The following is a 25844-nucleotide window of genomic DNA, read 5'->3' as shown; positions in this document are numbered from 1 at the left end:
TTATGTTTTATTAAAAGTCACAAATCATTTTTATTTCTACAAACACCGTGAAGGTCAAATGAAATCTTTCCGGTCAAAATTTCATTCATAGAATACAATGGGAAACGAAGTAGTAAAAATTGTGTAAATTTGCACTTATATCGAACACAAATCAGTTGTTTTTTATATAAATAAAGAGTTATATTTACTTAAGAAGATGTCTATTACAGCAGAAGCGCTTTTTGCTTGTACAAAGTGCAACAGTCGACATCCTTTTGATGAACTTTCTCAGGGACAACAACTTTGCAAGGTAAAAAAACCTTAAAATGTCATTCAAGTTTACATGCATGCATGTTTAAAACTAAAACATGGAAAGGCTACACTGACTTTCAGAAACGAACAAAGATTAAAAAGCACTCGCTTGCTCTGTTCAGTGCGAGTGCCTCAACTAGAATGGTAATGATGATGGATTGGATGGTTATTGAGCGAAGCATTCATGCCCGAGCCGAGGGCTGAGGCTTGCCCTTTGTTGACGTGTACATCAAAACATGAAACTGCCGATTTGAAATGTAGGCGCGCGTGATTGGTCAAGAACCGGGCATAAACAATCTTCATGCCGGGTGTCACGGATGCGCGATTGCCGGGTAGGGAAAATGCATACAAGAATTTAACAATAACATTACCCAAAAACATGATTATCTAAAATTTAGATAATCATGTTATCGCTCAATAACCATCCATCATCATTACCATTTTAGTTTTAAAAACATGATTATCTCAAATTTAGATAATCATGTTTTTGGGTAACTAATGTTAAATTCTTGTAATTTTTTGTTAATATTATTTTGATGATATGAAGAATCACAAAATGTTCTGGAACCGTATGTATTGAACAGGGCTCATTCATTTATTTTCATGACTAAGCGGTTGTTTATGCTCTTGGGCCCCTCTCGGACATAAACAACCGTTTAGTCATGAAAATAATATTCATGAATGAACCCCTTGGGCTTTGCTTTGTATTTCGCTGGTTGCAATATCAAATCACATGCACTAACCTTAGAATCCCATACACCTGTTTATCGACACACTTGACTTAAGTCACAAGTTCAACCATGTAAAATACTGACACTTGCTGTGCAAACTTGAGATGAAATTAATATAATTAATTAATACAATTGTGCATTTCAAATTACAAACTTGTATGTGAAATGCATGGATCATTTTATTTTTACAGAACAATTAATGCATTTACAGAAGTCATGAAATTATCTGATCTTATCCAAATACTGTAATGTAGATCACTATATTAAATGTCATCAATGTTTGGTAAAATACAAGCGCGCTGGGCAAATCAATCGATCTCCTGAATAGGCAAATTTGCCTTGCCAAATGTTACAAACTGATGGCGATACCTATTCGGTGTCATCTTAGGCCTGAAACTTGATTTCCTGTTTCTCGTCACTTTTTTCAGCTCTTCTCTTAATGAGGCAACTTTTTCATTATTCATTTTTTTTTTCATTATTCATTATTTTGGCGATTTCCATTTCTCACAAAAATTAACCCCTTTGGCGCAACGCGCAAGGGCTTGTATACAAACAAGACACTTTCAAAAAGCTAGCAAAATGAATAGGGGATCACCAGAGACTGAATTGTTTATTCCCTGCTTCCGAAATCATTTTGCGGCCTGTTTTCACTTCGAAGAACACTAAAAGCATTTAGAAAATTTAATATTCTTAAGTACCCGGTACCCTTGTTTACTACAATTTTGCCAAATAATGATTTTTTATTTTTATTCTTGGTTCACAAAAGCGGGTGAAATCACAAAGTCACCCAAATAGCAGGTAGTAGTAACCCTTACTACATTGTACTCTACTTCATTATAAATGTTTGATATTTGTCTTTTAATACAGGAATGTCGAGGAGCATACCCGGTAGTAAAATGTACATATTGTAGAGCAGAATTCCAGCAAGAAAAGTAAGTGTCAGCTTGTCCTTAGGCCTAAAATAAATTGCTTGATTGGTGTAACAGACAAAAATAATTGGCTTGTAGCTGTTTTTGTTAACACTAATTAGACCGTACTTTTGTACGCTAAAGATAACAAATTTTAAAATTTTCATGTTTTAAATTTTTTTCAAATTACTATGAAGATCATAGAACTTCAAAATAGGTCCACAGGTTCCCCCAAATTCTCCGAAAAAAATCGTGCAAAGAAAAAAAGAAAAATCGGTGCATCATCTGCTTTGACATGATATGATATTCAGGAGGAACCTTCCAATGGTCAATACATATATTATAACTCTATGCGGATGCCCTTGATTATACATGTAATGCCAAAATAAGTGTCTCAAATTGGTGATTTTTAACCATTGAGAGCCTCAGAACTCAGGAGTTTCAGGGGCCATGACCCTCACCAGGGGCAATAAGACGGCCCCTGGACCCCACCCATTATACGCTTTGTGCCAAGCTGCACACTGTGCATGCACTTGCCTTGATTTTTGGTTAGTATTATCCATTTTTTGGTTTTCCGTTTTTTTCTTCAAGAAATCGGTGTTGTGTTTTAATCCAAGGGTGAATGTTGTGTACTTTTTTTTTAAACGGCAGTATAAAGCGTGTGCATGTAATCTTCTGGATTTCATAATACACCTGTGTGCTTATCGCCAAGCTACAAGCGTGAAGATTGTTCTACCAATGCAATGAATTATTTTAAATACTTATAATAGTCGCTCTTATGTTGTTTAAATTTTGCATTTTGCATTTTTTTTAAAGCACCCGTTCAGGAAATATGGGTGCACTTTCCCAACCCTTGTATCCTGGACTGCTTAATAGCCGTTTGAAATCATACTTTGACAAGATGGCCATGTTCATATATATATTTAACAAGCTGTATCAAAATGATTGGATGAGCCTGACACATCAAAATTCAACATAAGATCCAAATAATTTGTTAATTAATTGCAAAAACAAGTCATAAACTATACATTCTGGATATTTCAAATGTATCCAAAAGTGTATTTGGAAGTGGTAGGCTTTTCAATAAACACCAAAATTGATGGGTACCAATCATTTTGATACACCCTGTATATATATACTTGAGAAGTGATTCTGAATTCTTTTGGTATATAGTCTTAGCTACATTGTATATTAATTAATCATGTTTTTTATTTTATTGTTCTCCTCTTTATTCTTCCATTTGTAGCAAAAGTAGTACAAACACAATCTGCAAAAAGTGTGCTCAGAATGTAAAACTCTATGGAACAGTAAGTAACCCTAATCCTAAAATGGGGGTGGGGGGGGGGGTGGGGGGGTTGGTTTACCCCCTGCCCCCAAGGTTTTCATCTGGCATTAAAAAAAAGCCACATTTCACACCAAAACGACTTTCGCTATTTTTAGGCCATCTTAATTTAACAGCCCTTCCCAAGTTGAAAACCAAATTTTACTATTTTAAGAATTAGTTTTAACTTTATGTTGATTACAATCAATTTCATCCATTATGCGCATTCTAAAAGTTGCAGGCATAAAAGATGCCATACAGGGTGTCCCATAAAAAATTACCGAGTGAATCAAATTGGACGTAAGTCGAGAAATAAACTTCAAAATCAAAAAATTTAAAATGTAGCGTATAGCCCATTTTGTTGTGCATAACATATGAAAAATGTATTTGATTCGCTTGACTGGTTGCCGGAGAAATTAACGATTACATAATGCGCGCATCAATGCAGTTCATTCCAAGTTTGATCCACAGGCGAGTTTTTCATACTCGCTCGCCACTTCCTAAAGTTTGTGTATCTCATTAAATTTAGTCCACATTATCTATTTTATAATCCGACGAAGATGAATAACAGTTTTTTTTTTTTTTTCTTGATTTCTGCAATTGGAAGCTTTCCAACTTTAATTCTTTAGGTTGTGCGTGCAAATATGTTATATTTTAACTATCCAAAAACATTTGAGCCAAGAATGACAATGATCAAGTGCTTACAGCTTTACGTGTGATCTTTGATACCATGCAACATTAATGTTGAAGTTTTATAAGATTTACACTTTGCATTACAATTTGCATTACAATTCCAAAGACATTAATGTGCCATGTGAGAAATTTTTAAGTCAGCTAGAATTCTTTATGCAATAATTCTGTATGCAACATTTATATCAACATTAATGAAAAAAGATATTTACAAGCACCGAGCATCATCTTCAATACAAGCTTTCATTTTCAATATCTTATGAATGGTAGTGAGCTTTAGCAAAAACTGCATTGCTCAATTCATAGCGAGCGTGTAGAAGAATTAAAATATCACATATATACTTTTATAGGTGCTGCGGTTCTTGAGTTACGTTGTAAAGGGGGCTGAAACAACAAAACGTACATAACTCATTAAAAACAATAAATTAAGCAAGTTTGCAAAGTATACGATTTGTAGAATGAACTTTTGCAAAACATCAAGGTGTTAATTTTCAATAATATATTAATCTAGATATCGATTTTTAGGTTGCTTCGACCAACAATACCTTGTCTACCCTTAAAAAGAAACGAAAAGGATTTCACCGAACAAAATATGAAGCCCATTGAACATGCTGACAGTTAATCACTAGTGCGCTTTGTTTAGTGACCTTTCTTTCAAACTTGGAATGAAGTGAATTGATGCATGCGTTATGTAATCGCCCAATTCCTCGCAGTCAGTCAACGAATCCAGTAAAATTAGCATATAAGATGCAAAATAAGATGGGCTACACGCTGATTTTTAAATTTTTGGATTCTGATGTCTAGTTCTCGACTTACGTCCAAATTTATTGGCCCGGTAATTTTTTCTGGGACACCCTGTATAATATAAAGGCATGGTATACTATAGATGCCTGTGTATGAGACTGATGATTATAAATTGTGATGGAAATGTGTTTTTGAGTGTGAGGGTTCCCTTCAGTGATGTCATGTCACATGATATTCAGGGTATAATAATAAAACCAGTGCTCCCAAGCATTCAGTGTTCTTCCATACTCGGCGACCATCGAGGTAGGTTGGTCAAGATTCACCTCTCTACATACACACTACAAGCAACCACCTGCCTCTCCCAAATCCAACACCGGATCAGCTCACAAATCCCAAGAAGAATCATTAGAAATCCTCCGAATTACGACAAGTGCGGATTGTTGCACGCCCTTATATCAGCTAAGACGCTCGCTACCAGTTTGATCCTGTCACAATATGTTGTGCTAATACGTTGTAGTCATTTTTGTCATTTTATTAACCCTTTGAGAATTACCTGCCTAATTGTCAAAAACAAGTTTTCATTATCAATTGGACCAATCAGCAACATTGTTAGAATAATTTCACCACCCAAAAAAATTGCAGTGAATTATTTGCAAAGCTCCATTCTGATTGGTGATTAAAGTGAAGATATCACATAATTGACCAATCAGAGGTAGTGTTAGTAATTTTTGTCATTGTTCTCTTTTCAGCCCAAACCCTGTGAATATTGCAGTGTCATAGCAGCTTTTATTGGTAACAAGTGTCAGCGATGCGCAAACTCAGAGAAAAAATATGGTCCCCCTCACACATGTGAACAGTGCAAGCAGAAATGTGCATTCGACCGTGGGGAGGAAAGGAAAAAGGTACATGTACGTAGTGGTGTTTACACACATTTTGTAACGTTGCGTACTTGCTCGAAACGACGTTTCTTGATTTTAAGTTCCATTTTGTTTCATTTTGTCACATTTAGTTTTGTTAGATTTTTTAATTTCAGTTTTATTTCATTTATATTTTAAGTTTTGTACCCCAAGATGAAAATAGGGGAATCAAATGAACTATTCCAGTTGATTATAAATGCATGGAAAACTAACACATCTATAATATGTGATAGATGAAGAGTTAAACATTAGTTAATGGTTTGCATATTAAGTAAAGGATAACAAACTGTAATTTTTTCCAATTAAAAAAAAAATTAACTGTGAATGATCCTAGCACTTCAAAATAGGTCCAGTGGTTCTCCAAAGTTGCCGAAAACTTCTTTTTTTTTTAAAAATTTTTGTTAAAAAATCCCCCCCCCAAAAAACTTTTTTTTTTTTACCGATATTGGATCGGATATCTGTCTATATTATGAAATCGATATCGGATCGGTAGACAAATTTGCCATTTTGATTGAACCCTAGAAGGCTAGTTCAGTCTCTCCTGAAACTGTTTTCAACACAAATTAAATTAATATGTCTAATGCGTCTCAAGGTGGGAACCTCTTTCGTGACATACTGTTTTCATAGCTGAAAACATCATTTTTGAAATGAATGGGTTTTACCTTTTATGTACCAATTACAGGTATGTAAAAGTATACATTGTTGGAAAGCATGAAGAACATAGATTACAATGACCCAAACCAGAAGTCAATATTCAGTCTGTACCAGAAGATATACAGGGTGTAACAATTAACTTTTTAATGAACATGTGATATAGTTTGGGAGGGCCTATTTCTTTTCAGGAGTATTTTCTCAATCTGAGGACCACAAAATCAAACAGAGCTTGAAAAGGCCCACCAGAAAATGTATACTTTATATAGGGTGCGATGCTTCCTTCTATGTATACAGGGTGATACAAATTTGCTTCATTATCAGACCTAATTAATTATTCAAAAGGTTTAATTAGTGCTAATTAGCTGATTAAATACTTTTATATAACTACTTTCAGTCATAAATAATCCTTTCAAACCAAAAAGAATACAATATCTCTTTGTTTGTCACTTTTAGAGCAATTACTGGCAATTCTGAAAATTGACTGTTTTACATAGCAGCCTATGGGAAAAGGCATGAACGAGCCTGTAAATGTGCTCGTTAGTCTAATTAATGAGTTGAAATTACACAAAGTACATAATTATTTGGTTGCTACAATTACTGACATCAAATTGGTACTACATAATCATGGATGTTAGTTTTCAACTCAACATAAAAGGGAAAAAAAGTATGTCATGAAATTGTTATGAACTTTTCCCATAGACTTTCTATGGTACCGTGTCCTCAGCACCGTGTCCTCAGCACCGCCACTTTGCATGCTCGTTAGGTTAATTAACTGTAAAATTAATTAGAATCGTTGGAGAGGCCTGGTTTTGGTGTCAAAAGAAAGAGAAAAGACCAGGCTTTCAAATGAGACCAACTAGAGGGGTGTAGATCTCCATCTTCATATCAAAACAACCATAAACATATCATGTTTTTACGAAAAATGTCACACCGCCACCCTAAAGAGGTTCCCAAGTTATAGATTGTACTTGTTTTGTTTCCTACACTGAATTGAACACAGGTAACAGTAGGCTACAAACTGTGGGTGAGAAGTGTTTTTTTTTTTTTTTCATAATGATGTATTATTGCCTTTCATTTTCTTCTTGAAGTTGTCCAATGGTTTTAAAGTTACTTATTGGTTTCATTATGTTTTCAAAGTTACCGGTTGGTTTCCTTATATTTTCAAAGTTACCTATTGGTTTCATTATATTAAGTTACCTATTGGTAAATGTTTTCTAAGTTACCAATTGGTTTCATTTTGTTTTCAAAGTTATGTATTAGTATCATTATATTATCAGTTAGGTTCATTATATTTTGTAAGTTACCAATTGGTTTCATTATATTATCTTAGTTACCTACGGTTCATTTTACGTTTTCAAAGTTACCAATTGGTTTCATTATATTATCTGAGTTACCTATTTGTTTCATTATGTTTTCTAGGTTACCTATTATGTTTTCAAAGTTACCTATTGGTTTAATTTTGTATTCAAAGTTACTGATTGGTTTCATTATATTTTCTAAGTTACCAATTGGATTCAGTTTATGTTTTGGTTTCTTTTTATTTTCAAAGTTACCAATTGGTTTCATTTTATTTTCAAAGTTACCTATTGGTTTCATAATTTTTATGTTACCTATTATGTTCATTATCTAAGTTACCAATTGGTTTCATTTTATGTTTTCAAAGCTACCTTTTGGTTTCATTTTATGTTTTTAAAGTTACCAATTGGGTTCATTATATTAGCATTTGGTTTCATTATATTATCTAAGTTACCAATTCATTTTATGTTCTCAAAGTTACCTATTGGTTACATTATGTTTTCAAAGTTACCTATTGGTTTCATTTTATGTTTTCAAATTCAAAGTTACCGATTGGTTTCATTACATTATCAAAGTTACCTATGGGTAAATATTTTCTCAGTTACCGATTGGTTTGATTATATATGTTTTCTTACAATGTAGTTACCAATTGGTTTCATTAGGTTTTCAAAGTTACCTATTGGTTTCATTATTTTTGTCAAAGTTACCTATTGTTTTCATTTTATGTTTTCTTAGAAGTTACCAATTGGTTTCATTAGGTTTTCAAAGTTGCCTGTTGGTTTCATTATATTATCAAAGCTACCTATGGGTAAATATTTTCTCAGTTACCTATTGGTTTCATTATAGGCCCTATATGTTTTCTTACAACGTAGTTACCAATTGGTTTCATTAGGTTTTCAAAGTTGCCTATTGATTTCAGTATATTCTTGACATTGCTTAGAAGCAGGCCTCGAAATAAGCCAGAATTTCTGAGGGCCATTTGGGCCCTTGATCTTAAATGTTTGAGGGCCCTCACAAATTTTTGTGGTTCCAAATTTGGGCCATTGGTTTTAACCTATGAACCCCACAAAAAAGTGAGAAAAATTGCCACAAATTTTGCGGGCCATTTGGGCCCGCCGGATGTGTCTTTGCGGGTCCTCCCTGATTTTGGGGGGCCGAGGGCCCTTGGGTCCTCCTTATTTTGAGCCCTGCTTAGAAGGACACTACAGAAATTTAACTGTAAAACACTGAGCTGAATAAAAAATCTTTGCTTGCAATTTTGTTCAAACTTTTTATATTCTAATCATCAGTGTTTTTTTAAATTTATGTTACTTGCTTTCAAAATATGCATGTGTCACTTTTGTTTACCGAGTCACTAAGAGCGATAACATTCAGGGTTGTAGCTAGCCCAAATTATGTGCCTGCAAATTTTATTTATCCAATTAGAGTGCTGGCTCGGGTTACAATCGTTTTATCAAACATTAGGAATCGGGTAATAGACTAGGGGTATCATGAACATTTTTGAAATCTTTTTATGATGAAAAAATTGTTTGATAAAAAAAAATGTAAATTGTTTTTATTATTATTATTATTTCTTTTGAGTGCACGTCAGCGCCGACCGGCATAGCTTCGTCCCTGGCTTGAGCAAAGAAGAAAAAATAGTTTCTAGTTAGTAATATTTTTATTTTTCACACAGGTTGATGGGAAGATTCTTTGTTGGCTATGCACCTTATCCTACAAGAGAGTTTTACAGAAAGCAAAGAAAAGGAAGTATGACCTGGTACAAAGTCATCATCGGAGTAGTTCTTCCTCAACCTCAGCTCAATCAAATAAAGAAGAACAAAATAAATCAAAAAGCAAAGAAGAAAAAACCAACACAGAAAAGTCAAGGTATTGTAGTCGTACATTTATCAATATTTTAGTTGTGTCATCAAAGGATCCAGGTTCAAATCCTGGTCACTGATGATAGTTCCTTCTGTGACAAACTAGAATTAAGAATAACACTCTTATCATACCATTTAATAATTGTATGAAAGTCCCATTCAGTGGTCCCAGCAAAAGTGTAAAAAATTAAAATTGTTTAAAAGTTAAGGATAAGTCATTCAAATTGTCATTTTTGAAATAAAAAATATTTGGCAAAAAGTGAAGAAAACAGCATTTAGAGCATTATTGACAAAGTTGAAGCCCCATTTAAATACATTTACATACTGTAGTGTCAGTACATAAATTACAGATTCATATAAATGCCTTATTTTGTCTTAAATACATGGCTTTCGGCTGAACCACTAGCAGGCTATATTAGCACATCAATGACATTGACAAAGGCACCACAAATATGAGTTTTGATGATTTTTATGATCGTCTGGATGAGCAAATCACTGGCCTTTACTTGCATTCATTTAAACATTGTAAATCTATCTATATCACGGAAATAGACTAGCAAGGAGAAACAGGACCCGGTGCTATCTTAATTCAAGCAGGGAGGAGTATTTGGGGTATTCATTTTATTCCCGGATTGTATTTGGAACTAGTCGCACCTTGGGCGTGACACTGACACAACTTAAAATGCTTCATGGTGCGATGCACTGATTGAAATATTGAGCGATGCAATTGAAGATTTGTCAAAGAATTCCTTTGTCAGCAAGCACCTGTATACCCCCATAGCTGACATCGCCAATTTACAGGACGTTATCATACATAGTAGGGAGTCTGGATTTTCTATTTCTTTTATTTCTGTGATCTATAGGGAACATTATGATTCTATAGCCACTTTGGGCTATTCTAGTTGAAATCCATACATCCCCAGGGCCTAGATTTCGATGAGAATCACAGAATCAAATTCTCGTAATGATTCTTGTATGATTTGGTTGCGAGAATCAACTTCTCTCATTGTATCATACAGTATGTGCAGTGACTACGATAAAATTGATTCTCGCAAACCCGAGACGAAATCTAGGCCCTGCCCCCTATGGAAGACATGGCCTTAATCCCCCCCACAGGAGGGTTCACAGGGGATGTAGATTTCAAATGGAGTCACCCATTCAGATAACCCCATTTGAAATTTACACTCCCTGTGCAGAAGATTCAAGTCATGTCTTCCATATGCACTAAAAAAGTAATCTACCTGTCTACTATCCTGATCGCCGTATCTCATTTGTTTTTGAATACATTTGATTTATTGCAGGACAACAACTGAAACCGAGAATAAACGATCAAAATCCAGCACAGAAGACAGGCATTCTAGCAATGGTGTTGCTCCATCCTCATTGTGAGTATCATCTACATTACAATTCATGTTGTTCAGACCTGCCAACTGTCCCTCATTTTGAGGGACTGTCCCTTATTTGGGGTTTTCCAAAGTGAAAAACAGGGACAGTCCTGCTTTCTGAAAATTTCAGTGATGGCAAATTTAAATGTAAGAACAGCAGGAAATGATGCAAATTTCACTTTAAAATTTTGCTATAGCATTCTCATTATTCTATTGTGATAAATTTAGACCTGCAAAACCTTCCCTGAATTCTGAAAGTATTGCACACCTCAAGTCTTTCAATTTGTTGGTACCTGGTTTGTGTACATGTACAAGGTTTTGGCCTCAATGTCCCTCTTTCTGACTTCGCTAGGTTGGCAGGTCTGGTTGTTACTTATTTAGGCAGCAATTCATTTATACATAATGCAGCATGTTTCTACTGAGCGTGCAGCTTTTTGGACCCATTATTTTCTAGGTACAAAATACAGATCATGATCCAATTCACCGTTACCCAGCTTGTTTCTAGTTAGACCAGAAAGCAGTATCTCGCATGATGCACAGGATTTGTTTTCTTTTTCGGGTAAACCGAATGTACAGCAAATCAATTTTTGGCGTAAGCAAGGCATCACGGTCTTATACTAAATTTAAATGTCCAAGAACTGGGGCAGCTGAAATCCTATACTATTTTCGCACTGGCTGACCGCTTGTGCTGATCATTGTGTAAAATGAACTGTCGCATGTGATGCTACGCAGCTTGTTCGGCAAATGAGGTGCCAATGTGATGATGACATGATTTAATTACCCAATCAGAACCCTACTACCTGAATATGCTGGAAACAGCGCCAAATCGGGCAGTGCAACACTTTTGTGTTAACACTTTTTGCAACATGTTATGGGTAGTGCTTAAATTATTCACAGGAATAACACTAAAAAATGGTTGATTCATATAAGGGGTTTGGCCATGATTCCAAAGTTGCCTTGCATTTCAACTCAACAAATGCTGGTGCAGCAAAAGAAAAGGAATCAGTAAAAATGGCCGTAGTCACAAATTAATGATTACCGTGCAAATTAGTGACATTGTAACACTGTGAAATTGCTTGTTCACATGCATTATAACATTAATTATAGCATGGATTGTTATGTTTGTTTAGAAATCCTTGAAATTTGGTAAGAAAATATGTGTTTTTATGGATAATAATAACCACTTGTATTGGATATGCTTCCATGCGCTGAGTCTTTTCAGGCTGTGCATTTTTGTGTTTCCCCGTCCATATAAATAGGTAGACGTGTTGCTGCCTAAAGCCTTGGCCCCAGTGGTTATACTATAGGTAATAATTATACATCTTGTCACACTTGATTGCAGATTTGCAGATAGAAATAGTTCCAAGTCCGATATGAATTTTGTGGATCCTGGTAACACAGACCACATGGTTGCAATGACACAACTAAGAGAACAGCTAGCGTCATTAAAGAAACAACTCACTGAGAAGGAAAAGGTTATACTAGACAGGGATAAAAAGGTGAGAAGAGATAGATACATGTAAGCACCCTACACCCCCACACACACCCCCACACAAATGCACCAACATACCTACAACTAGCCTCAATAAAGAAATAGCTCACTGGGAAGGAAATTATCATACTATAGCCAAAATAATTAATTCTCGATCATGAGAGCCAACTTGGAGTGCATGCACAGTTATTTGCGTCGGCGTATTTCACGCAAAGACCGTCTGCTATGCGGCGCAAACACAACTTTTGTTAATTGACCAATCACACGGTTGTTGCTAGGCAAGGTCAAGGTTCTGTCATGCAGGTCGCGCGATCAGGTTATTCTATGAAAAGTATGCTGACGCAGAAGGTACATCCTCTCATGATCGAGAATTTGTTATTTTGGCTGTAGACAGGGATATAAAAAGGTGAAAAAAAGATACGCACAAACATCCTTTGTGTAATCACCAGCAACCAAGTGTGTTTTTACTATCCAACCATGGACGCACACCTTTATTAAATGATGAACTTAGTAACAATGACTTCCGGTTAACTTCTGGGTTTGCGATAAGATTTGCAATGCCATTTTCGACCATGTGTGCACCTTGGTAAGCTTACTACACAAGATAGCATGGAAAATATCAGCATTTTTGAAACATCTTGGTTCAAAAAAGTGGTGGGGCGTTTTAATTGAGATGGGGCGACTATTCGCGGAAATATGGTATGTTGATTCTGACATCTACTGTAAGCAACATCTATTCTTGAGATTGTTATTATGCTTGAGTTGCTATATCATTTACTACACTGGCATTCAGAAAAGAACTGCACTGTTAATGAGCAACATACGAGAGGCCTTTTGTTCCCTCCATGAGCGCCGCTCTGTACCGACCAACACTTAGACATGTAATCAGCCTATCAGATTTATCAGTCTGATGTTATAATTGTGAGACAGTTGAATTAGCCAATCAGAACCTGTGTTTGCACAGTATACAAGTGTCGTTCTTCTCTGCCAGCAAATGTGATAATAATACATTTTGATGATATGTTGTTATCTGTTTTATTTAAATTTCAGATTACAGAGCTTAAAGCAGAACAATTCCAGGTGGAGAAGGATCTTAGAAACAAGTTAACAACATTACAAAAACAGCATTCAGAAATGGTGGAAGATTTACAGGTAAGAAAAATAGTCTATACTTAGATCAGAAGTAAATTGGCTTGGCTTTTGTCATTACCCTCTAAAAGTAGACCCATGTTTTGTGCAATATGTTGGAATTTGTGACTGAAATATAAAGAATTGTTATCTAATCGACTCTTAATCAATTTGATGGGGAAAGTATTTCTGATCGGACCATTTAAAAGTAGGTGACCAGATTGACCAGAATTACAGCCATTCCCCACTTTACCCCCCCCCTCCAAAAGAAGAAATTTTGGAATCAGTGGAAAGGTCATATGTTTCTCTTAACCTAAGTAACATATTAGAGCTTAGATATGGTCACGACAGATGATAGGAACTAAGTGGTAGCCTTGTAGGTTCATCCCTCAAGGTGATACCATCATATAAAAATAAATAAAATGTTAGCATTTATACAACGGCTTTCACATGTGTCAAAGCGCTTTACATTTATTCCGATGTCGTTAGAATATGTCAGCTGCCATACAATGCCCAAGGCATGCTCATACCTTTGGGTGGCAACTAATGGATAATATTCCTAACAGCTCCCCATTTTACCCCTGGGTAGAGAGAGGCAAGTGAGATAAATCGCCTTGCCCAAGGGCACAACAAGATGTTACCGCCGGGGCTGGAACTGCTGCTGCGTTGCCATAGTCCTCATAGAACCGTCGGCATTCTCTTGCGTGCTTTCTCTCTTGCCACGGCCATTCCACCATTCGTCCACATTCTGATGTTATCGATCCATCCTGTTTTCGTATCGTTATCTGAACAATGCTATCTGGACGCCGCTTCCAATGACCATACAGGGATATCTTTCTTTTCTTCAGCTGACTGAGCAGACCTTGTTTCTCTGTGATGCCCACTTTCTGATGGATCCATGCATTGGTTTTCCTTTCTTTCCAGCTGACCTGAAGCATTCTGCGCCATACCCACAGCTCAAACGACTCTATCTTCTTGATATCGCTTTGTTTTAGAGTCCAACTTTCTGCACCATACAGGGCTATACTCCAGACAAGAGATCTCACCAGTTGTTTCTTCAGCTTCAGGCTGATCGCTTTAGCCTTCCATAATCCTAATAATTGGCTGGTGGCATCTCTGGCAATTGCTAGTCGAGCATTGATCTCCGGTGTAGAGTCTGCATCACACCCTACCATTGAGCCAAGTTATTTGAACCTTTCAACCTGCTTGATTGGCTTTCCACCCAGGGAGATTGTCTCTTTGCTACCATGGGTCATAACATGGGTTTTGGCTGCGTTAATATGGAGACCAAAGATGTGACTGCACCTCTCCAACTCGACTGCTTGCTTCTCAAGTTCTGCCTTCGTGCATGCTATGAGTGTGGTATCATCTGCATAGCGAATATTCCATATTGCTCTTCCACCGACAATGCTGCCTGATCTCTCATCTACAACCTCATTCACCTGTCGCATGATCGACTCACCACAGGCGTTGAACAGCATGGGGGACATAATACAGCCCTGCCGAACTCCTTGTTCAAATGGAAATGGGTCTGTGTGGCCATCTGCTACACGAATAACACCAGTCGCTTTTGAGAACAGCCTCTTTAGCAGCCAGACTAGGTGATTTGGTGTGCCGAAGTCCAAGAGAGTTTTCCACAGGACATCATGATTGACCGTGTCAAAGGCCTTGCTGTAGTCGACAAACATCAGCCACAGTTGTTGATCTTGGCGTTTCACTGTTTTCTCAATGATGTTACGTAAAGTGAGGATTGCGTCAGTTGTCCCTTTACCAGCAACAAATCCAAACTGTTCCTCTGCGATCTACGGCATAATGTAGTGGGCTAGCCTGCAGCGTATAATTTCTAGCAGCACTTTTGAAGCGTGGCATAGCAGACTGATGGTACGATGTTTAGAGCATTCTTGAGTGCCAGGTACCTTTGGTAAGGTGATTATTTCTGATTGAGTCCAGTCACTGGGCCACTCTCCTGTCTTCCAGATGTTTTTAATTATATCTTTCATAGCTTGAACAACAGTTTCTCCTCCCGCCTTGATCATTTCTCCATATATCCCATCTTGACCAGCAGCTTTACCGGCTTTTAGTTTCTTTATAGCTGTTCTGATTTCACTTAGCATGATTTCAGGTTCTAGTAGCTCTGGCCGGCGTTCATCTTGGGGGAGCCTTGGGGCATCGGAGTGAAATAGTTGAGTGCCATACTCTGTCCACCTGTCTCTGATACTTGCAGCCTCATAAAGCATCTCACCATTCTCATCCTTGATACCAATGCCTGCCTGAGGACATTTCCGACCACTAATCTGCCTTATCAGCTGGTATGTGCGCTTGCTGTTCCCAGACCTGAATGATTTATCTGCTTCAGCGCTCACGTTGTCCAGCCATTTGCGCTTTTGCTCTCACGGCATGCAGTCTTGACAGCTTTGCAAAGGTGTCTGTATTCTGGGCTTTGGAAGTTGTTCAGCTTGGCTTGGCGTCTCTGGAGAATCAGGTCTTGGATTGCTGGATCATCTATCCATGGCTTTTCTGTTTTTCTTACAGCCGGACAATGTTCTTTTGCTGCTGAAGATAGAGCATCTGCCAATACTGGCCATGAAACATCCTTGTCTTTCAAGTGGTCTTGGACACTGGCTTCAAATGCATCTGCAGTGGTTGGATCTGTCAACTGTGCTAGGTTTGGTTTCACTTTCTTCGACAGTCTCTTTTTCGTGTTCCAACTGCGACCCTTCAGCTTCATCCAGACTAGTTGGTGGTCTGTACCGCAATCAGCACTACGTAATGCTCTGCTGTCTATGCATTCTCTTCTGTCACGTAGCCGGATAGCGATGAAATCTATTTGGTTCTTCCATAGGCCACCTGGAGAACACCAAGTATACAGCTGATTTCTTCTATGTTGGAAACAGGTATTCACAGCAACTAATTTGTTGTCACTGAGCCAGTCGAGCAGTGTTTGTCCACGGTCGTTACCTTCTCCGACACCATATCTACCACAGGACATATGATGGCGATCAGCACCAATTTGAGCGTTGAAATCACCCATCACCACCAGTCGATCTTTCTTGGGGCATTCGTCCACTACCTTTTGCAGCATAGCATATATTGAAAGTATCTCTTCGTCGTCCACTTCAGTTGTTGGCATGTAGATCTGGATGATTGTTATTGGCTTGGGTTTTGCATTGAGTCGAATCATGATAATTCTGTCTGATATTGGTTGGACCTTCAAAACAGATTTGACAGTCTTTGGCGATACAAGGAATCCCACACCTCTTTGGTGAACATTGTCATCACCTACATAGTAGAGCATCCAGCCATTTGTATTCACCTGTCCTGATGAAGTCCATCTTGTTTCTGCCAGTCCTAGAACATCCAGACTCAAACGTTCTGCCTCCATGCGAACTTGATCTAGTTTACCACAGTCGTTCATCGTACGGACATTCCATGTTGCAATGTTCAGATATCGTCGATCTCCGCCAGATGTAGCCCGAGAGGTATCAGATCCATGCCTCTCAGATGAGTTTAAGCATGACTCGTCATTGGGTGACTCGGAGCTCCTGTCTGGAATTGATCCTTCTCCAGTATCTCTAGGAGCACGGTCAATCCTGGGGGACCTAATCGCCGACTCCATAGCTTTTTGTTCATTATAGTACACCATCCATATACAAGAGAATTATAGGCTAGTAATCCGTTGGGACCCCACCCCGCTACGGATGCAGATGACCGGAACCTACGCTTTGTAGAACCGCCCTTTACTACACGTACACCTACTGCCGGTGCTGCTGGATGCCTTCCATGCCGTAAGATCCTTTAATGATCAGCGCCATTTCCACCATACAGACTGCTCCCAAGAAACCCCACCCAGGGGGGGGAGCCGCTCGGCTTGTTGGCGCCGACCGATCCGCCAGTTGCATTGTAGGTAATATCGGCTCTTTGTGTGCATTTCAAAAACGTTAGCTTGGGACTGGCTAACCCCCACACAACCTCCCTACGCTACCTGGATGCAGTTTAAAGTCATACCCAGGACTGGAACTAGCAATCCTCAGATAGCAAGGCAAAGCCACATGTACTGATACATATTACTTCTAATCTACTACTGTAGCAATTTAACTCAAAACTTGGTTTGTGATAGACCTCTATGTAAGGCAGAAAACATATGAAACAATTGGACCACCAACCTTTAATTGGGCTATTCCATTTAAAATCCACACCACCCCTGTGGAAGATTTAGGAAATATCTTCTACAGGGGGAGTATGGATGTCAAATGGAATGAATACAATCATTACATTAGATTGCTCCATTTGAATTCCATACACCCCTGATAAAGTTTCAACCTGAATCTTCCACACAGGCAGGGGAGTTTCAAATAGAGTTACGGTAGTTAATTTGCTAATTAGATTTGAAATTCATACATGTACTCCCTCTGTGGAAGATATTTCCAAAATCTTTGACAGGGGTAGTGTGGATTTTAAATGGCATAGCCCATTTTTATCATATGATCAAAATTTGAAACCAATATTCAACTTTTTTCATTTACCAGACAAAGAACCGTAGCTTGACCAAACAAGTAGCGCAACTGAGCAAATCCAACTTGAAGAACGAGAAGAAGAAATCCAACAATAGTAAGGACAAGGACAAAGACAAGTCTGAGGACGACAAAGACAGTAATAGTAATAAAGAAGACAGCAGTGTGGAATGAATAACAAGGTAGGCATTGACAGTAGCGTGGACATGAACAGAGGACAACAGTGTGGTGTGAGGATATGAACAGAGGACAACAATGTATTAAAAGACAGGAGATGTTGTCAGTGAGGACAGATCAGACCAAGATCTGTATCCTGTGTTGGCCGTTGTGGGAATGAGAAGTGACCATGTGTATTATTGAGAACAACTTAATTCAAATTGATATAAGTTAATTCTAAACTTGATTGAATTTTGGTCAGATTTTGACAATGTGCTCAATTGAACTGCGAAAGTTGTATGTATCAAGACAATATAAATTTGGCTATTCCATTTAAAATCCACACCACCCCTGTTGAAGATTTTGGAAATATCTTCCACTGGGGTAGTATGAATTTGAAATGGAATGAGCACAATAGGCAGTGAATTCCATACACCCCCTGAAAAAGATTCAACCTGAATCTTCCACAAAGGGAGGATAAGTTTCAAATGGAGCTGCCTAATGTGTTAATTCTATTTGAAATTCATACTCCCCCAGTGGAAGATATTTCCAAAATCTTCCACAGGGGTGGTGTGGATTTTAAATGGAAAAGCCTAATATTGCATGCAAGTTGCAACTTGTATTGATTGGTATAAAGCAATTTTCTGCTTTTATTAAAAAGACATGTGCAAGAGTTGATACTTTTGGAATTCCAGAAACAAAATTGTTTTATGTGACGGAAGCTCACTGAGCAGCAGATTCTGGTTATATGTGGATACAATGCTGTATTGTTACATAGCAACTGAATGAACATTTAAAACTTCTTTATACCAAACATTTTAAAATATTTTAATTCAGGTTGATCACTAACTTTATTTTGAAAAATGATTAAGAAATTTTTAATCTTTTTAATAAATTATCTGAATTGTGTCATTTCCTCCATTCAGTCACTGTTAATTATCTGTGTCACAATATATGCCATCCCTTGATGCACAAAGATTGGTTTACATCCAGTTGAAATCCATACATGTCCTGTGGAAGACATGACCTTATCTCCCACACAGGGAGTGTGAATTTCAAATAGGTTTACCTGAATGGGTGACTCCATATGAAATCTACACTCCCTGTATGGGAGAATAAGGTAATGCCGTCCTTAAGGGGTGTATGGATTTCAACTGGAATAGCCCAATAGAGAAGTGTATGTGATCCAATCTAGCAAGATGAGGACAATACCAATAAAGTTAGGAGCTGATTATGAAAAAATATACGCTCTTTATATGATGCAAAATTTAAAAAATTGACTTTTAACGTTGTCCACAATTTGTGTGAGGGTCACATCAGAATGCCAGGCCTTTTGGAATAGGACCAACAGCACTTGTTGCTGGTTGTAATGTTTGTGAAAATGTTAGAATATTTAGTATGAAAGTTTTTGTATTGAGCTTCTGATGTCAGTATGCAAAGTATCTTCTTAAGTCATAAAGTAATGCTCTGACTTTGCCTTTCATAAGCTAAGGCTCAGACTTTGCCTGATTATGACAGCCAAAAAATGCATGTCAGTGTTTTCTAAAAACTGTGGTAAGATTTAAATTAAACCAAAAAAATGCAAAATTCATCTCACTTCCAGTTCGTGTATGAACTATGGCTTAGGTTCAGTTGCCAGGTTGAAATTCAAAATGGTCGCACCCATGGCACCGCATGTTGTCATGATTTATGTGGAGGAAATTGCACCTGTAAGTACATTTTGATGCAGAAATTTGATTTACTTAGTTATTGAATTTGAACCCAGAAGTGAGACGTATTTCGCACAATTTTTCGCCGATTTTAAGCTTGCTTAATTTTTTGAAATGCAATGGACATAGAAAAAAAATTGCAATAGATATGGACTATGTGTGTATACATAGGCAGCATGTATATGGACTATGTGTGCATACAAAGGCAGCATTTTGATAGTCATGTGTCAAAGCTCTGACATCACAATGCAAACAAAGAGCAGTAGTGTCCCATGTAGTATCTTCCAGTCAGTATTAGTCATATTGGATGTATTAGACAGATAGCATTTTATATTGTTCTTCCCTAAGTGCACAAACTTGGACAAGCAAGCAAAGAGGGACAAGTTTCAGTTAGTGTCCATAGATAAAGACTGTTCAATGTAGGTTTAAAGACACAGGGTTTGATTGGAAAGTTCATCACCACTCCTTGTTTGAGTAGCTCTATGCAGAATTACATAAAGGGGGTTTGACCCTAACGACAGCATCATCCCCCATTTTTCTTCATTAAAAATTAAGATTTGGTATTGGTTAGGAACTTACATCGTAACTCTGCTATATGATTTATATGGTAGAGTTATGATGAGTATAATCTTAACCTCCCACACAGGGAATGTAGAGTTCTAATGGAGCCATCCATTCAGGCAACTCCATTTGAAATTCACACTCCCTGTGTGGGAGATTAAGGTTATGTCTTCCATAGGGGTGTATGGATTTCAACTGGAATAAGCCATTTTTATGGGACTAGGGAAAGATTCATGTTATTATACGATCAGGTAATACCAGGGTAAAACAGTTTCATATTTTTCAAAAATGCTGTAAATTTCAATGCTGTATTTTACTTTTTAAATTTTTATTTCAAGAATATGATCTGTTTGGAGGCAAATCCGAAGAATTAATTCTTGGCCAAGGTGAAAGACTCACAGCACACAGCTCTGTCTGTGATAAACAAAAAGGCGCATGACACGGTCCAGAAGATATCATGCATGCGCCTCACATTGTATACACATGTAGTATGCTGCATTAGGTTCCACCATGGCTGAGAATTAAATTAATTATAGGATGAGTTACAGCTTGGAAGACTTTGAATGATAGCTTTCTGAAAAATGTTGTTGTTCACTGTTGCTCCCTAGACAACTGGGCACCACAATCTCCCATGATGCATTGGGGATGCATGCAGTGAATTATGTACAAGAATTCTGACGCAAATGTTTCCGAAATTTTTTTTTTACTATAAACTATAATTTCACCAATTGGACATTATGCAGCTTGTATCTAGTTAGATATATGTTTTAGAATATTATTATTTGGCTCATTTAAGAGGATTTCAGAAAATGTTGAGCAGCTGTATCAGCCAGAGCAGTATCCAGCATTTTATGTGCATTTTTCTGTAGTGACAAATACTGTGCATTGGGATATTCCAACTGAAATCAATACACCCCCTATGGAAGACAAGACCTTAATCTCCCACACAGGGAGTGTGAATTTCATATGGGACTACCTGAATGGATGATTCCATTTGAAATTCACACTCCCTGTGTGGGAGATTAAGGTCATGTCTTCCATACATGTAGGGGTGTAAGGATTTAACTGGAATAGCCCATTTTTGGTTCTGTTCTCTTATATTTTTGTTTCTGCAGAGCAAATTATCGGCCCAAAATGTTGCTTTGTTTGCGACTTCATTCTTAACATTTTGAGCAAAAGATGTATGTAACGTAATATGTTGGACTGTATTCTGACCTGTAGTCAGGGAAAACATGGTTTCCAGTAATTTGTCAGTTTTTATCTTTTATCCTGCCTGAGGGGGGAATCTTTTAGGATTAATTAGAGTAAGTTTCAATTTTTAAGTAAAGTATTTAAGCTTCCTTCCCTCCTGTTAAAATATTTAATTCACTTGGACCAGTTTCACACAGAGAAATTTCATGTGAAATCAGAACTTATGGGGGGAAGAATGAAAATGACCTTTTTTATGCTGTTTCCCTCCAATTAACTGGGACAAACTTCTGTATTACCTAAAGAGTACCGAATGTGTGCCCTGTGTATAAAGACATGGTACATCTGCCAATTTGGTCGGTCGCTCATGGATGGCAAATTGTGCGTTTGTCGGCTAAAGCCTAAAATGGAACGATAATTGTGTCTGTAATGCTCTGCATGCTAGCCATAGGCTTCAACATAAAAAGTCCCTAAGTTTTGAGATATTTTCTCAAAATATCGAGAGCTGTCTTAAGAACCACTGAACCAATGCTAGACTTGTTTGTACTCATTTTAATGTATTTTTCATGCTGATTCTAAATATGGCCATGACAATTTACAATTCTGAAATTGTTACATTTAAAATAAAATTAGGATCATGTCGTCTGCTGTCGACACCAGCATGGAGAGGGCTGAGCTGGAGCATTACAAAAGTGAGACACATTATGAATTAATGTTTGCTTGGAGCATAACAAAATTATCTGAAGGAGCACTATTTTGCTCTCCCTCCATGAGGGACACACAAACCTGGCGGAGTCGGTACACTTTGGTTCTAACTCATTGGTATGGTCAAGTTTCTGTCCCTTGGAAAATGTTGCAAGTTCAGTTGCAAGAGCTTAAATTAAATGGGCTATTCCAGTTGAAATCCATACACACTCAATGGAACACATGACCTTAATCTCCCACACAGGGGTGTAGATTTCAAATGGAGTCGCCCATTCATGGAGTCGCCTGTTTGAAATTCACATTCTCTGTGTGGAAGCTTAAGATCATGTTTTCCTAAGGAGGTATGTGGATTTCAACTGGAATAAAGTGTTTTTTTTTAAACTTCCGTGGTCCGGGTACGCGCTGGTGAATTGCGATCGCGTAGAAGTGACAAGGTCGCCTACTACTTCGCTCCGAAGACCAATGGGTCAGCGGGCTTGTTGTCAAGTGCATTGATCAGCCAATCAGCGTGATTGTTTATTGCTTTGCGTTTACACTCGTAAAGGCGATACGCACAGGCACGACCACGGAAGTTAAAAAAAAAAAAACTTTAGTCCAAAGTCATGTTAGTGCAATAGATGTAGTTAACGCTGGCCATTATGTTTGCAACTTACTGGATATTGATATTGTATACAATGTATTTTTATTTTGATAGTTGTAATCATGATTATTATAGTTTTTTATTATGCAAAGAGCACACAAGTTTGTATGGCTAAGGTGACTGTAATAGTCCTAGTCAATTAGCCGTAGTTGTGAGTCCTGACTGTGAGCTGCTTATAAACTCATCCCAAAAAGAAAGTATCCAGTTTGATTTTGGTTCATAAGTCAAAGATGGGGTCTTAAATCAAGACCTACTAAAAGTATGTTACATATAAATTTATTCCACACAGTTTGATACCTCATTTGTCCAAATCGATGCAGAATTGATGACACAGTGACCTTTTAAACGCAACGACCTCAATTTTAAAAGTTGCAGTAATTCCTGTTGGTGTGGTTTTCCTACTTCTCAAGATTCGTCATAAAGGTACACAATAACAGAGACGAATGAAGGCTGTTTGACTTCACTTCATGTGTTTTATTGAATACAGATACTCTTTTACTCCTTCCTTAATGTTTTGCCCTTCACTCTTCACAGTCAATATATGGTATGTCCTCCTGCTGCATCAATGACTGCCAGACATCTGCGGCGCATGCTCTCAGTGAGACGTCTGATGCGCCCTTGATCTATCGCTGCCCATAATGAGTAGCAGGACCATTTGGAATTACTGCAACTTTTTAAATGGAGGTGATTGCATTCAAATGGTCACTGTGTCATCAATTCTGCATTGATTTGAACAAATGAGGTATCAAACTGCGCGGAATAAATTTATCTGTAACATACTTTTGGTAGGTTTTGATTTAAGGCCACATCTGTGACTTATGGAATAAAATCAAACTGGATACTTTCTTTTTGGGATGAGTTTACATGTAGTAGAGTAGTAGTAGTGTACAATCTGGCTTTGTCCTCAAAGAGTATTACTAAAGAAAATATATCATAAAATCGGGCGTAAGTTACACAAACCCCTTGTTTTATGTTGGTGTAAATGATGAAATTGTTTATGTGTTGCCAACAGAAGTTGTGCTTCACTCATAAGAGGAGATATTTACCAATGAGTTATTCCATTTGAAATTCATACACCCATGTATGACTTAACCCTAATATTTCACACAGAGAGTTTACATTTTAAATTGATTTAACCTGAATGGGTAACCCCATTGGAAGTCTACACCCGGTGTGAAAAAATTAAGGCCATGTCTTCCATAGGGGTGTTGGATTTCAGATGGAATAGCCTAAAGCTGCTTTCACCATCTGTTCCATTTGGCTTCCTCGAAACAGTAGTGTCACATGTGATGCACGCACAATCAAAGGCGGTACATATGTAGATACATCACACAACTGCACATCTTTGAGCATCATCAAGAGTCTACTTGGACAAGCATCATGCTTTGTTAGGAGTGTAACAATTGAAGATTGAAGTGATTGTGTCCTACAAATACACCGTCTTTGATCACGCGTGCATCACATGTGGATGCTACTGTCTTAAGAAAGCCAAATGGACAAGTTTTGTGTGCGTTTTTAGGCACTAAGTTGCCTTGAGTGTTATTCTGATTTTGACCTCAAAGTTGTCATATAGTCATTGTAGTTGCAACTATCTGTGGTCGACTAATATAATTGGAGTTAGAGTTAAAAATACTAGTTTGCACCTGATGTTACTTGTTAATCAAACTCAGATTTGTTTACGAGTTGTTGCCTGTATGTTGTTCATCAGTCAACTTGATTGTTAATATTACACCTTTAAATATACAAACCATCTCAGTGAAGTCTTAGTAATGGGAAACTTTTTACCTTGTAAAATTACCAAGATCATCTGCCATTTTCTGTGATTCCTTTTCTCTTTTGAAGGCACCATTTGAATCAACCTTCCATGATATGCTACTAACCAATCAAGAGTCGTAGGAATTTGATTGACAGTGACATCAGACGCAAACTAGTGTTGTTAATTCAGTCTCAGATTGTAGAAAAATGTCTCGTTGGGCAGTGAAATACCTCCTATGTGTGTGTGGCCCCTGAACATGTTTAAAACAAAACTGCCAACATAGGTTACATAGGAGGTTTTGCTCTAAACATGTTCAGGGGCCAATGACGCAAAGGAGGGTTTTCCTGCCCAACGACGTCATGCAACCCTGCAATTTTGGTTGTTTAAAAAGATGTTAGTGAACTGAGATGACTTGAGTTTGGGCAAGTTGAAAAAAGTATCTAAGTTTTGAAAACTATAAACCATTTATTATTGCATCAGGATTTATTTGCCTATTATTTGTATTGGATAAAACTTGATGTTATATTTAATTTATTATTATTATCATCTAAAATTTTAAATTAACATTACCCTTTGAAAAAGGTTTTGAAATGTTAATATTGGTAAATAATTTGGTGCACACATTCCATACATACAACTACACAAGTTTTTAGCTTTACAATTATGAGTAAAGTTCTATGCTGAAAGTTGAACGGACAATGTTTGTTTATTATCATTAGTGTTGTGTCCTAAAGCCAGTGATATGATTGTACAGTTTAGGTATGTGATGTAATCATGAAGGTTTGTTGTTATACATATGTACATCATGGTTGCACATGGCTATTCTAGTTGAAATCCATACACCCCCTATGGAACACATGACCTTAATCATCACAGGGGTGTAGATTTCAAATGGAGTCACACATTCAGGTAGTCTCATTTGAAATTCACACTCTCTGTATGGGAGATTAAGGTCATGTCTTCCATATTGGGTGTATGAATTTCAATTGGAATAATCTATTTTGGAGCAGACGACACTGAATGGGTGGTTCCGTTAGAAAGTCACACTCCCTGTGTGGAAGATTAAAGGCCATGTTTTCCATAGGAAGGTGTATGGATTTCAATTGGAATAGCCCATTTTGGAGCAGACAACACCGAATATGTGATTCCATTTGAAATTCACACTCCCTGTGTGGCAGATTAAGGTCATGTCTTCCACA

General features: G+C 37.4%; 1 protein-coding gene across 2 annotated transcripts; it reads left to right on the top strand.

Moving 5' to 3' along the window:
* The first annotated feature begins 61 nt into the window (after positions 1–61).
* On the top strand, positions 62–18393 carry LOC140156639 (protein FAM76A-like). 2 transcript variants are annotated; one of them, XM_072179575.1, is made up of 9 exons: positions 62–289; positions 1890–1954; positions 3177–3237; positions 5435–5587; positions 9228–9421; positions 10716–10799; positions 12142–12298; positions 13342–13443; positions 17946–18393. In XM_072179575.1, exons 1-9 carry the CDS (start codon positions 197–199, stop codon positions 18102–18104), a joined length of 1068 nt encoding a protein of 355 aa, XP_072035676.1. In that variant the 5' UTR covers positions 62–196; the 3' UTR covers positions 18105–18393. The 2 variants fall into 2 exon arrangements, with proteins under 2 accessions (XP_072035676.1, XP_072035675.1); XM_072179574.1 differs by having other exon boundaries at positions 5435–5593.
* The last annotated feature ends 7451 nt before the right edge of the window (positions 18394–25844 follow it).

Source organism: Amphiura filiformis, chromosome 7 (genome assembly GCF_039555335.1).
Source record: "Amphiura filiformis chromosome 7, Afil_fr2py, whole genome shotgun sequence".
In the NCBI taxonomy this organism is placed as follows: Eukaryota; Metazoa; Echinodermata; class Ophiuroidea; order Amphilepidida; family Amphiuridae; genus Amphiura; species Amphiura filiformis.
Note: the sequence above shows the minus strand (reverse complement) of the source record. Positions and strands in the feature narration are given on the sequence as shown.

Excerpts from the sequence above, each read along its gene's own strand:
- LOC140156639 (XM_072179574.1), top strand. The coding sequence starts at position 197 with ATGTCTATTACAGCAGAAGCGCTTTTTGCTTGTACAAAGTGCAACAGT. Across the intron at positions 290-1,889 it reads AGGGACAACAACTTTGCAAG|GAATGTCGAGGAGCATACCC; the intron begins GTAAAAAAACCT and ends CTTTTAATACAG. Across the intron at positions 1,955-3,176 it reads GCAGAATTCCAGCAAGAAAA|CAAAAGTAGTACAAACACAA; the intron begins GTAAGTGTCAGC and ends TTCCATTTGTAG.